We start from the raw sequence: 14,017 nt of genomic DNA on the forward strand, positions 1-14,017 counted from the left end.
ATGTCTAAATGTTGTCAAGCATCAGAAACCAGTCAACTGGCCTTCCATACAGTCACTTCCATGCTATAGTTCCCCCAGATATATGAGCAACAAGCCCTTGCCTCCAGCCACATGAATCTCATCTCCCCTTTCCTTTGGGACCAGCTCACATCAGACAACTTGATTTATGTGGACGGGCAGAAAGGCAGCCAGTAAGCGATTTTGCACACCACCGTCATTAGTGACCACCTCCACAGTGGGGTGGAAGACAGGAGGAAAAAAAAACACAAGGTTTCCTCTCGTCAAGGAATCAATAAGTTATTTAACAGCTGCTGCTGGATCCCGATGGAAGACGAGTGAGGGTTACTTCCGCACCCTTCCCCTGAAAAGGATAAAACACTGAGGATTGAGCCAGATGAAGGGTCATTAGAAAAAAGGAGAAAGTTTCCTCTCTAGCTTCTCAATGTCTTGAGGGTTTTTTTTTTTTTGGTTTTAGAAGATATATGGTGTTAGGCCTTGAAATTATTCCATTTTTTGTTGTTGTTGTTGTTTTTTTCCTCTCCTCCAAAGAGGAAATTGACTCCCTTCCTGTGTTGCTGTACATTTTGGAGAATCAAATGCTGCTTAAAAAAAAAAAAAAATTCCTTACCCTTTCCTCACCCCAGTGTAACATTCCTTCTGGGAAAATAACCTAAAAATTTTCTCAAGATGGGATTCCAAATGGGTTTCCAACATATACACTTGTCCTTCAAAGCAAAGAGAAAGGGGACCAAAGACATTAGAAACCCATCATGGCAGTTCAAAAAAGAGGAAAACAAGGATAAACAGGTCATTAGAAAGCCACCTGCTTTCAGGTATGAAAGACCGACTTTAATTGCTGGTGACTTCAAGCATTACGCATACTACACGTTGCTTATCCTATGTGCCCAAATGTTTTAATTCCTTTTTAAAATGTCACTCCCATCCTATCCATAAAGTCTTTTAAGAAGAAAACTCCATGAAAATATTCAACAATTATCTTATGCATAAACAATCTTGGAAATAAGTCAACTCCTCTCTTTTTCCTTATCTCTACTCCCAAAAAGTCTGGAATTCTGCAGACCCCAAGGCAAGTTTTAGTCTTCAACTCAGGCTTGCTTTTACAATCTTTGCCAAAACAAAACAAACAACCTTAAAATAAATGCCTTCCCCCAGGATGCTGAACAAACCCTACTAAATTCAAAGAGAAAAAAGTCAGGAACCACAAACTATAGATCCAGCCCCGAAGGGGCATTAAATCAATCTTTATTTTTAACTGGAATCTTGCAGAGGGAAAAGCATGCCACCTTAGCACCCACAAATCCCTCTGGCCAGAATGCTAAAGGCAGCCATGGGAGGCAGGTGGAAAACAGGGGGCCCATCCTGTGGTGAGCTACCTTTTGAATGGCTCAGGGTTGAAGCCAATAAATACAAAGAACCAAGACTGGACAGATTATGTATTAAGGAACAAAGAGAGAAAAAAACTCAAGATGTGAACACGCTGGGACTGCAGTGGGCAGAACTTTTAGGTCACTGGGTCCTTGTTACTACTGAAGGACTAGGAAACATGTATTTCTCTTCTCCAAAAAAAACGCCCACAGCTTTACCAACCCATCTCAAATTCTTCCCCTGGTGATCAAAATACACACGTGCCTCAAACTAAATCTTTGATTATAAGGCGTACAGAATTTAAGTTAACAAGACCCCCCCTCCCCCCAGAGTCCAAGGCAGGGACACCAATCTTTGTCTCAAAAGAGCACTTCAATAAATCCATGTGGATTGAGGGCAAGGGAATGAAAGAGGCTGTCTTTGAACAGGGAATAATCCACCTAATTCCAAGTGGCTGGATTAAAGGCATTCCTGGACAAGCAGGGTCTCGGGAAAGATAATGCTACATGAATGTCAATTTCTGACAAAAACAAAAACCCAGAAACAAGCAAACAAAAAAAAAAAAATAAAACTGCCTCTGTAGAAGGATGGACAAGACTGTGATGGAGGCACCTTGGGAAAGTTCACCCTTGAGGAGATGGCAGTTGGTTCTAAAAAGGGGAAGCAGGCCATGACAGCTGAGCATTCCTTTGCAAAGTCCATCTCCCGGGCCAAACCCTCTCCAAACCTTACACTTCATCAGACAGAAGCTCCTCCAGACGCCCAGGCAGCGGCTGAAGAGGGGCTGTCCACACCCACCGGCTGCACAGCCTTCCAAACCTGCCTACTCGTTTTGGAAGCCGAGCTTTTAATTAAACACCACCTCCCCGGATCTGTTGAGGCAAACTGGGGCTGGGCCAGAGCCAAAGAGAAGCTCCCTAAATACACAAGAAAAAAAAAATCCCCCCACCGCCCCCAATTCCCACCTCCAGGCAGCTCGCACGGCTGGTTATATTTCCTTTGGATGAGTAACACAGGGCCCTGGTCTATCTCTATGCACCAGAAAATCCACATCCAAGGATCAGGTTATCCCCAGTCCCACCCTTTGCAGGAAAAAGCCAGGGTGTTGTTCCCCGCCCCCAATACACACACACGTGCCCGCGCGCGCGCACACCGACACACACAGACACACACACAATATCTACACAATCCTTCCAAGAGAAAACCGGGAGTCTGTGTTTGGGGGGGGGGGGGGGCGGAGGGGGTAAAAATACAGTTGTTTAGGGGGCTCCAATCTTGCCTTCAGGCTAGGAGGCTCAGCCAGAAGGAAGGTCCCCAGCAAGGCTACTCTGGGAACTTCTGCTTCGCGCCCCTGGGGAGGGTTGAGGGAAGGCATGCATACCCTCACCAGCTATGGAACAGCCTAATTAATACCTAATTTGCTCAGATTCCGCACCCCCCCCCCCACACACACACCAGGGTGAACCTGAAAACCCAAGAGGGAGAGGCAAACCTATCCGGCCGGGGACGCGGGTGGGGGGTGGGGGCTAGTTCCCGCGGCCGGGCAGAGCCCCTATATCCCTCCCCACCACCGCACCAGGTGCCCCCACCCCGTACTCGGGGGAATCAGGTGTCTGCCCAGGCACCCAGCCTCCGCGGGTCGCAGACGCTGGGTCCAGCGACAGACAATGGAAAACTTGGGGCCGGGGCCCTGCGCCCCCAGGGAAACGAGATGTTACCGCCCCCTGGGACAATAAGCGTGGAGAGGGCAGGGGGCATCAGACACCCCCAGCGAAGCCGCCCAGCTCGGTGACCCAGCAGTGCCCGGAGCGGCGCCGCGGGTGAGCAGGTGACACCCGGCCAGAGCGCTCCCGCAGGTGGCCGGCGGCCACCGCGTAAGCAAGGGCCGGGCGGACGGCCCGGGGCGGAGGCGAAGCTCCGCGGCGAGGTCACTGCGCGGCCGCCCGCACCGCAGCCGCGCCCCCGGCGTCCTACCTTCATGTCGCTGATGATGGTCTGGAAGAGGCCTCCGAGCGCGCTGCATTCCTTCTCAATCACAGCCTCCATTTTCCCGGCGCCGGCAGGGTGAGGACACACACTCGGGGCCGCCTGGACTGTGCGCGGGGCCGGGGCTCGCTCACCCGCGAACAATTCCACCCTCCGAGCGACCCACCTCCGACTCGCAGCCTCTTCTGCAAAGAGGGCGAAGTGCCCGAGATCGGCTGTTCACTGCCCCAAATAATAATTTTAAAAGCCAAACCGCGCTGCAGCGTGATTCGCCTACATGCAGCGCTCGGCTCCTTGCCTTAAAAATGCCCGGAGAAGACTGACAATCAGGCCACCACTGGTGCCCACGACGGAAACGGCAAAGCCCATCTTGAAGCAAAGAAAACCGCCCGCTGACCCGGGGCCAGCGCCATTTAAAAATCCAAGATTTTCTAATTTAATAATATTTTTGAAGTTAAAAACAAAAAATCGACCAACAGCAGAACGCGTCTGCTCGCGGCTCCCGGATCTGTTGCTCGCAGCCGCGGCCGCCGCCTCCTTTTCACTCCTGCGCGCCCGGCCCCAGCGCTCGCTCTGGCGCGGCTCCCGGGGACGTTCGGAGGGGCGCACGCGCGCTCGTGGCCGTGCGTCCGCCGCGGGGGCGCGGGGAGGGCGCGCGCTCGCGGCCGTGCGTCCGCCGCACGCGGGCGGGGCTAGGAGCGCGTGGCCGGGAGGCGCGTGGGGCGCCCGCAGCGGAGGGGAACCGGCGGGCTGTGCAGCGACTAACCCACCCCCGCGGGAGCCGCTTCTTCCCCCGAGCACGCACGGAGCACCCCCTCCTGCCCTGGCCGCGGGTCGGAGCACGGAGAGGGCGTGTCAGCACGCTGCTGAGCGAACGCCCACCCCACAATGGCTGCGAGCGCCGGGAACGGAGGGTGCACCGCCGCTCCCTGGGGACTTGCAGGGTGACACGCTTAGCGCAGTGCCCAGCATATTGTAGTGTGCGCTCAGTAGGGCGGGAAAACTGCTGTGGCTGCTACTGCAGCCTTCGGAGAAGAGGCCCGTTTTGTGCTATCAGGACTGCAGCGCCAGTCACGATTGCAAACAGCAATCGTAATTTGTAATTAATTTGTAATTAACAAATATGTAATTACCGAGAGTTTGGGGGCGTATCCTATGGCGGGAAGCCCAGTTCAATAAAAGTTGCAGGATGCTGGCAAAGCAGATTGATTTGCCATTGTAAAATAAATGTATACTGTGCTTCGATTTATGGGGATTGTTGACTGCCCCTGATTTGGACGGGGTTTTTTTTTTTTTTTTCAGGCCCACTGAGGGGATTGGCTGTTGGTAATAACTGCAGAGAGCCCTGTTGGGAGATTTAACCTGGAAAACACAAATGTGCCTAAGTTGATTTGCAGGCCGGTGGTTCATTTTCATAGCTCTACGGCCTAACTGCATAGCTTAACACCAAATAGGCAAGAAGGGAGAATCAAATGAAAGGCTTTTAAAAGACCTTAAAACATAAGCACCTAACTCTTCACTGCTCCCTTGACCTTTGAGCTGACTTTGTGAAGCACAAAGTACAAAAGGAAAATACTGGCGAGGAGACCAAAGAAATTACATGTAAAATGCTGTAGACTTGTGTCAGACTCACTAATAATAGCTAAAGTTCTGGCTTTGAAAAACGGCATGAGTCAAATACATGGAGGGGCATATCACAGCTGCAGAAGATAATTTTCCCCTGGGCCACCTTGCCCAACTCTTAATCCCAACTCCCCTTCTCCGCCCCTCTCCCAAAAATCATAAGGAGGAGTGTTACTTCTGGAATTAACCAATCTTTTAGACAAGTCTGCTGGGTCCTGCCCCCATGGTGATTTGGATGCCTTGGTCACATCTTCACCTTGCCAATAACAGTACATGATACACAGTTTGCTCTCAATCATTACCATTATAATGATTTTTTAATACTATTGGTATTATAGTGATCAGGTCACTGTTTATAGAGCCTGATTGCCTGGGTTCAACCTCCAGTTTACAACCTACTAACTGTATGACCTTGGGCCAATTTAACGGCTTCATTTTCCTCATCTGTGAGTGGGGATAAAGACTTAATAGGGCTGTTGGGACTTTCACGTGCACTAATATATGTAAAACATTTAAAGTAGTTTCTAGCATATAGTAAATAAGCGCTCAATAAATCTCACTAACAGATGTAATTTATTCATAATAGCCAAGATGTGGGAACAACCTAAATGTCCATAATGGATGAATGGATACAGAGAATGTGGTATGTCCATACAACGGGATATTATTTAGCCCTGAAGGAAATCCTGCATAGGTGACAACATGGATGCAACTTGAGGACATTGTGATAAGTGAAATAAACCAATTACAGGACAAATGCTGCATGATTCTATTCATATTAAGTACTAGCTAACATACTCAAACTCGTTGAATGGTTGCCAGGTGCCGTGGTTGAGGGAAGGCGGTAATGGAGAGTTGCTAACCAATGGGCATGAAGTCTCAATTACACAAGATGAGGTAAGTCTAGTGAAGGAGAGATTTTGAACAGGAAAGGGGCAACATCAGAGTTGCACCCCCTACATTGCATTCTTTCCCCGTGTTTGAGCCTCCCTCAAACTCTCTCCTCCCTTTGAAACACCTAGCACTCACTGGGCTGACATCAAGAGCTGATTAACATGCAGTTTCTCCCAGGAGTATTTGCTTTATTATTATTATTTTTTAAATAGCTCCTAGGAGGAGGAACCCAGAGGAATGAAGCTCTACTAAAGGAATTTCAAATCTTGTGGCCTTCGAAAGGAGAGATTGAGAGGCAATGAAGATTTCTCAAAGCGGTTCCCGTCACCCTGCTCCGCCCAGTAGATGGTGGTGGGTCAGGATGCTTACCACCATCTCCTAGCTCTGTAACCTCTGGCAGGCTATTTGATCTCTGAAGCCAGCCTCTATTTCCTTGTGGGTTCCTAACTTGTGGCCTATTCCCAGGATCGAAATAGATATCAAATGCCTATCATGTAGTCATGCTACACACGTGAGTTTCCTTCCCTCCAAGAAGTGATTCTCAGCCCTGGGTGTACTGGGAGCCCTGCCTGGTCCTCAGACTTGGCAACTGGAATCCCCTGGGGGGACTTTAAAACACCTGTGCCTGGGTTCCACAACCAGGGAGCCCAATTTAATTCATCTGGGCTTTTTAAAAGTTCCCAAATGATTCTAATGTGCAGCAAATTTGAGAACCTTGATCTAAGGAACTTTGAAAGATACCCATGCTCAGGTCCTACCCCTAAACAATTAAAGTAGAATCTCTGGGGACTGGGCTCCAGATTTTTTTTAAATGTAGTATACATATTTTATTCCATCCTCATATAAGGATACATAGGCATATGTGTGTGTGTGCATGTGTGTGTGTGTTCATATTTTGTCCTTATTTGCTTCACCCAAATAGGATCACATCACACACACTTTTCTGGATCTTGTTATTAACACTTGGTGTTACCTCTTACCTCTAAGAGGTTATTAACACCACTTACCATCAACAATTCCTATAGAAATCTCTCCAGGTCAATTAATATTATTCCAATACATTTTTTTTAAATTTTTTTTTACTTTGATACATTTCAGACATACAGAAATAAGCAAGAATAGTGCAGAGATCTCCACACTTACCCTTCCTTGGATCTCCCAAATGTTTATCCTTTATGGTATTTCCTCCATGTCTCCATATGCTTTAAAGGCCCCTCATGAGGGGCGCCTGGGTGGCTCAGTAGGTTGAGTGTCAGACCTCAGCTTAGGTCACGATCTCACAGCTCGTGAGTTCTAGCCCTGCACCGGACTCTGGACTGAGCCTGGAGCCTGCTTTGGATTCTGCATCTCCCTCTCTCTCTGCCCCTAACCCACTCACATTCTGTCTCTCTCAAAAATAAATAAACATTAAAAAAAATTTTTTTAAAGGCTCCTCATGAGATCCTTAATGTATGTCCCCGAGGGGAGGCCTCAGGGTTGCTATGAGGGTTGCCATTGTTTGTGAATCTTCTGACCCCTTGTAAGAGATCCTTGCCCAGAGGTAGCTGTGCAAGGTGGTGAAGAGGGTAGGCTCAGAGTCAGGCTGCCTAGGTTTGAATTCTGACTTCTTTGCTGCCCAGCCTTCTGTGCCTCAGTTTTTTCATCTGTAAAATGGATAATGGAAGTGTGAACTCCTAGGGCTATGCGAGGCCTAAATGGGATTATTTACTCTAGTACTTGGCACACAGTAAGTATCCAACAAAGGTTAGCTAGTAATATGTATTGATCATTACCATGGCTCATCTATGAAATAAACTTAGTTCAAGCTCCTTTTTATGACCTATTAGCAGAACGCTTTATGAGCCCCAAACCACTAAATCCCTTAGATAAATTGGGAAGTTGGCAGTATATAAAAGTGTCTCAAATTTAGAAACTGAAGGCCATTTTAAAAATGAAACCAGCAAGAATCAACAAATCATATCTGTTGCAATGACTCACCCTAAGAGATGGTTTGTCTGTGTTTGCAGATGGTGGCCTGAGATACACCCCAAAATAATATAGCCTTAATGTGCAGAATGTGTCACTGAGGCAGGAAACTAATGAAAGAAGGTATACCATCATGAACCAATTGGTAGCCAGGCCAAAGTAAGGTTCTGGAACTGCAGGGTCCCAAACCCATGCCTATGGGGGTCAGGCAGCATACCTGTGTGAAGCAGGCCAATTGTAAGTTCACAAGAGGTGGGGAGGGACACTGGAGCCCTGGTCAGCAAAGTGCTCCCTCAAGAGCCAGCTGCTCCATACTCCCAGGCCAAGTGGGAATGTGTGTCCTTAATCACCACATGTTCCAGTCCTTCCAGAGGGGCTGACACTTTGGATCCTGGTGTGAAGTTCTCCAAAATCTAAATATTTTTAAATTTCCCAATTTTTAAAAATCTCCTCTGCAGGCCAGTTTGTGGTTTCTGATCATGGCACTCACAAACGGGGTTTGGTTCATGAGGAAGATGTAAAAGAGGGGGAAAGGTATAAGAATTTGCATTTCTCTGGGACTGTTCAAGGACAAGAGGCCCGATGTTATGGTGCTAGGTCACCAGAAAAGTGTGCCTGCCCTGTCCTGGATTGGGATGGTTTTGTCCATTCCTGAGACATTTCTGGAGCGTCTACTCCATCCCAAGTCACACTTTTTTTTCCCAGGAATGCCTGGTTCCCTTCTCCCTGTTGATATTCTCCCAAGCTGCCTGCCGCCTACTCATTTAGCAAAATTAGTTACCTTGATATTGAGAATGGGGCTTGCAGGGGAGCAGATACACCCATCACAAATTACAGAAGATTGTCCAGGATCCAATCTCTTCCTTTTCCCATGCTCAGCTTTTCTGTTCCATACGAGCACCGATGAAAAAAAAGGGGCATTGTGTAGGTAAGATATGAGTTCTGGTTATATAGAAGCAAAAGAGTGAAAAGCCTTACTAGCAAACGTTACTTTTAACATACCACGTGAAGCAACTGAAAAACATCTAGTTATATCTAATTAATCAGAGGCATCTGAGTTTACCTAAAAATGGAAAATATTACACATTCTGCAAAAACCAACATTTCCCTATGTAAACATTTTACAGTTATTTTTAGTATACTCACAGAGTTGTGTGACCACGATCACAACCAATTTTAGAACATTTTCGCCGAAGCGAATCCTTACCCGTTAGCAGTCACTCCCCACTTCCCCATACCTCTCCATCCCCAGCCCTAGACATCTACTAATCGATGTTCTGTCTCAGTAGATTTGCCTATTCTGGACATTTCATAGAAATGAAATCATGCATTGGCCTTTCTCGTCTGACTTCTTTTACTTAGCATAATATTTACAAGGTTCATCCATTCTAGCATATTTCTGGACTTCATTCCTTTTGTGGCTGAATAATATTGCATTGTATGGATATACCACGCTTGTTTATCCATTCATTCGTTGGTGAACATTTGAATTGTTTCTATTTTGACCATTATGAATAAAAGTGCTATAAGCATTCATGTATGAGTTTTTGTGCTGACATATGTTTTCACTTCTCTTGGGTATATACTTAGAATGGAATGGCTGGGTCATACAGAAAATGTTTGTAACCTTTCGAGGAATTGTCAGACTATTTTCCAGTAAATGGTTTTTTATTCCATGTAATTCGTAAGGTTTTTCACAACATGAATTAGCTCTGATGAAGTCAATGTCAATCTATTCATGACAGTGCTACCATCTGTCTGCATCAAGATTTGGCTGCTGTATCATCCCCAACTAGTCATTGGTTATATGGTAAATTTCTCTGTTACCTAGCATTGCACCCACAGCAAATTGTTTATTGATCCTTCCAATAGCATGATTTTAGAAATTTTAAAATTTGTTTTAGAGCAATCCCATTGTTGAGATGTTTCTAGCATTAAGACTTCCAGGTAAACAAAATTCTACTGTAGCCAATTAATAGTCTGTCTAAACATCTGTCACTCATAAGTTTGGCTAGCAATAGTCATTACTGAGAATTCATTAACCCTAGATTCACCGATAAGGCCGAGATTCTGCACCTGCAAAGCTGAATTCTGGTTTGTTTGGACAGCAGAGAATATAAAATGACACAGGAATTAAGAGTGCGTTGCGGCAAGATACTAAAGACATCTACAGTCTTTGCTGTGCCCACTTTGCACATTTAACTGATCGGGGTGGCTCAGGGCTTCCTCTCTCCAGCAACACCACAAGGCAGATGCAAGCTTCCTTCTCCTATGTCTCGAGCTTTTCTTTAAATCAACAGCAAAAACAGGGGCATGGGAGAGAGAGACCTGTCTTTAATGCGCTAAGGTAGATTGGGCACTGTTGTGGAGTCATAGAGATTTAAGTTCAAATCCTCATGTGTCCATATGACAGGTGTGTCCATGAGCAAATTACTTGACCTGCCCATGCCATTGATAAAATGCAAAATATTCTTACTTCCAAATCTTAAATATTAGAGATAATGTAGTTACTGAGCCTGAGCTGTAACAGACACTCAAAACGGGGTGTGTGTGTGTGTGTGTGTGTGTGTGTGTGTGTGGTTCTTAACCAGACTGCTGGCTTTGTTTGGGGTAACAGCGGTGAATTTCGGCCTCTGAGCCGGGAGACATTTAATCAATTGTTTCAAAGCAGTTCTGTCTTGTTTACTTTTAATAATGGGTTTGTTTGCTTTTAATAATAAGACCCAGACCCAGCCCTTCTATTTTCTGAAGCTCGTGAGCAAATGAGTGCTTGTGAACCGAAGCTCGGCAGCAATCTCTGCAGCCACAAGTGGCCAGCGGCCACAGGCAACAAGTGAAAACAGGTTGTGCGCAGGGAAACGTTTCATTTGCAGAGGGTAATGATATTTACCTGTGATCCTATCCAGTAGCTTCAAAGGTGGTGGCAGGCATTACCTAACTAATGAGCACGACACCCCGTGGGCCACTGGCCCCAAGGCAGGAATGATGGTATGTAATATCTTCCCAAGGATGCCCATCAGAAGAGAGAAGGAGAAGAAAACACCTGTCCACCTGAGCTTGACTAGCTGTGTGATCTCCGGGAAGTCAGAGATCCCTTCTGGGCCTCACTTTCCTCATTTGTAAAATGAGAGGGTTGGTACCGTGTCTTCCGTGTGATGGTGGCTGACCTTCAGGCCTGACTTTAGGCTCACTCTCAACCTTTGTTGGCTTTACATATATAGGTGTTTATGTCTGTCTCTGTGGGTGTATATATGTTTATGTTTTGGAAGCAGCTGGAAAAAGAGATGAGGGAAGAGATGGGTGCTGTTTGCTCCAGGCAGTGACTTAGGAAGGCATTCCCAGAGAAAGGAGAAAATTGGAGTGCCTGCGTGGCTCAGTCGGTTGAGCGTCTGACTTTGGCTCAGGCCATGACCTTGGTTTGTGGGTTCGAGCCCTGTGTCGGGGCTGCTGACAGCCTGGAGCCTGCTTTGGATTCTGTGTCTCCCTCCCTTTCTGCCCCTCCCCTGCTCATGCTCTGTCTCTCTCTCTCTCTCAAAAAATAAATAGTAAACATTAAAAGAAGAAAATCACCTCCCAAATGATGCTTCATGCCCTTCCCCCACTGCCTTGGACTCCTAGACTCTCCCTATCACCTTGTCTGTCACTAGACAAGCAGAAGGAAGCACAACCATGAGCTTGTCTCATCTGCAACGGGGGCACATCTTCCCCCCAAAACTTGTTGTTTATATTTATTTTACTCTAAGTCTATTTTAACCTAAACATATTGAAGAAGGAGAGACCTACCCATCATCTCACACCTCCTATAGAGATGTATTTGCTAGAACAAATTCAACCCCAATCATCAGATGAAAACAGATTTCCCCATAGTCGTTCCCCATAATCTAAATTTTTCTGATAGGGAGCTTAATACTTCAAATGACAACCAGTCCCTTGTTGGTCATAGCTATTTATTTGAAATAAGATCTTTTTCCTGAGTTGGATTCTTTTCCCTTTGTTGCAGTGAATGTTCTTTAATTCTTTTTTTAAACGAAAAGAATTTTGGGGGGCGCCTGGGTGGCTCAGTCGGTTAGGCATCCAACTTCATTCAGCTCAGGTCTCTCGGTCTGTGGGTTCGAGCCCCGCATCGGGCTCTGTGCTGACAGCTCAGAGCCTCGAGCCTGCTTTGGATTCTGTGTGTCCCTCTCTCTGCCCCTCCCCCCCCCCCTTGCGCACACGCTCTCTCTCAAAAAAATAAACATTAAAAAATTTTTAAGTAAAATTTATTTAAAAATAAATTAAAATTAATAAAAAATTAAAATTAAAAAAATATGTTAATGTTTATTTATTTTTTTGAGAGAGAGAGAATTCCAAGCAGGCTCCACACCATCAGTGCAGAGCCTAATGTGGGGCTTAAACCCACGAACCGTAAGAGCATGACCTGAGCCCATACCAACAGTCAGACACTTAACAGAGCGAGCCACCCAGGCGCCCCCGCAGGGAATTTTCTTAAGGTTCTATAATCAATGCACCATCTTTCCTTCAACACCATCTCCCAGAGGAGGAATGTAAATAGCCACACAATTTACGTACATGTTAGCCACCGGGTCTCAATAACTTATTATTATAGAAATTATGTATATTATGTAAGCTCTATTCTCTATATATTTATATGTTCAATTCCATAATATAGTTTCTGCTTGTAGTTTAATATGTATTGTAATATATAAAAATAATTAGAAAACTGGATTAATTTAGAAAAAGCAGTTGTCTCAGGGGACTCATTCATGAAAATGGAAAGATCTTTTATCAAGTAATTTCCCCCCAGGGGGCCTTTAAATAGCAATCTCCCCCATTTTGATTCCATCTGTAGCAATCCCATTTAGCTGCATTACTGGACCACCTCATTGTGTAAAGGAAGGTAAACTGTATTGGTAACCATTTGGCTCTCTGTTTTTTATTCCCAACTTGCTACTAATTCATTTGGCCATTAATCGGGCTTCCCCCCCTCCCCTCCCCCAGGCCATTTGATCTGTTCGCAGGATAAGCAGGGAGTTAGGGCCACTCCTCCAGCTGTGATGGTTTTCCAGAAGCACACAATCCAAAGGGATATTGTAGTTATAACGGAAATGATTCATTGAATAGCTCCCTCGAAAATGATGTGCCACTCTGAAGACCTCACCTAGTGGCCTGGCTGAGAACAAAGCCAGGAAGAAAAAAGAAAAATTTTTTAAAAAGAATCCCATTAATGGATTTCTTAAAGTGCTGGATGCATGATAGACAATAACATTTCTATAATTTTGATAATATTCACTTAGATTTGCATAACTCCACATGGTTTATGAAGCATTTTCACAAATATTGTTGCGGCTCTCACAGTATCAGAGTATCAGAGAGGAGGTGGGGTGGCAGGGGGTGGGGGAGTGGGGTTGGGGTAGGTGGGGGTGGGAGAGAGTAGGGGGACGGCTCTGAAAGTTCTCAGCTGGACCTGAGTCCCAGAAGTGGCAGCAGACTTGGTGCTCGTGACTTCCCAAAGCCACCCGGCTAGGAAGTGGCAGAAATGGCACTAAGACCCAGGACTCTAATTTGAAATCTCTTTTAACCGCACCATCTCCCGAGCATCACAGCTAAAATTACCTTGTTGGACTCTCTTACTCAAGAGAGAAGGGCACACCACTTGGAAGTATCTGGCCGTTGGGGGCCCAGAAGTCCAAGCAAGATGGCTGGTCACAAAACACATCTGAGTCCCATGAAGCATGACATTATTTTCCGATATTTTAAAGAAGTGTGTTCCTTTCTGTGGGGCCTTCATGGAATTTACTGCACGAGGTCCACACATCCTTATGAACCACCAAGCCTATGCAAAGAGAGACTGAATATGCAGTGGTCAGATCATATAAAAAAATAGAAATAAAACCTTGAGCCAAAATCTGCCCAGGAAACACATCTTTTACCTGCCCTTATCAATAAACAACCCAGGTGGCCGGTCTGCCCTAAGTCAGATTTGCTAGAAGACAGATTGCTATCTCTAGTGGCAATCCAGGAAGCGAAACAATAATTCTGTAAAACTTGGCCCCAAGTGTCTAGAACTTGATTGATAACGGATACCTTCCGTATTTCCCCCCTCCACCTCCAACTTGGGACCAATCAGAGAGAGCTACATGCGCACTCCTAACCAATAGGATTT

The 14,017-nt window shown here is 45.9% G+C and overlaps 1 protein-coding gene across 14 annotated transcripts in view; it reads right to left on the reverse strand.

Moving 5' to 3' along the window:
• MTSS1 (MTSS I-BAR domain containing 1) overlaps positions 1-13,697 on the reverse strand; it is a 175,380-nt gene extending 161,683 nt beyond the window's left edge. For 8 of the 14 annotated variants that reach the window (XM_045050018.1, XM_004000114.5, XM_011291453.4 and 5 more), the window contains exon 1: positions 3,361-3,489. In XM_045050018.1, the coding sequence (XP_044905953.1) occupies positions 3,361-3,432 (72 nt within the window). In that variant the 5' untranslated portion in view covers positions 3,433-3,489. Of the gene's footprint in view, positions 1-3,360; positions 3,490-8,635; positions 8,797-13,467 lie in introns of those variants that run through there. The other 6 variants (XM_045050012.1, XM_045050016.1, XM_045050013.1 and 3 more) reach the window with 5 other exon arrangements.
• Positions 13,698-14,017: the final 320 nt, after the last annotated feature.

Source organism: Felis catus, chromosome F2, assembly GCF_018350175.1.
Source record: "Felis catus isolate Fca126 chromosome F2, F.catus_Fca126_mat1.0, whole genome shotgun sequence".
In the NCBI taxonomy this organism is placed as follows: Eukaryota; Metazoa; Chordata; class Mammalia; order Carnivora; family Felidae; genus Felis; species Felis catus.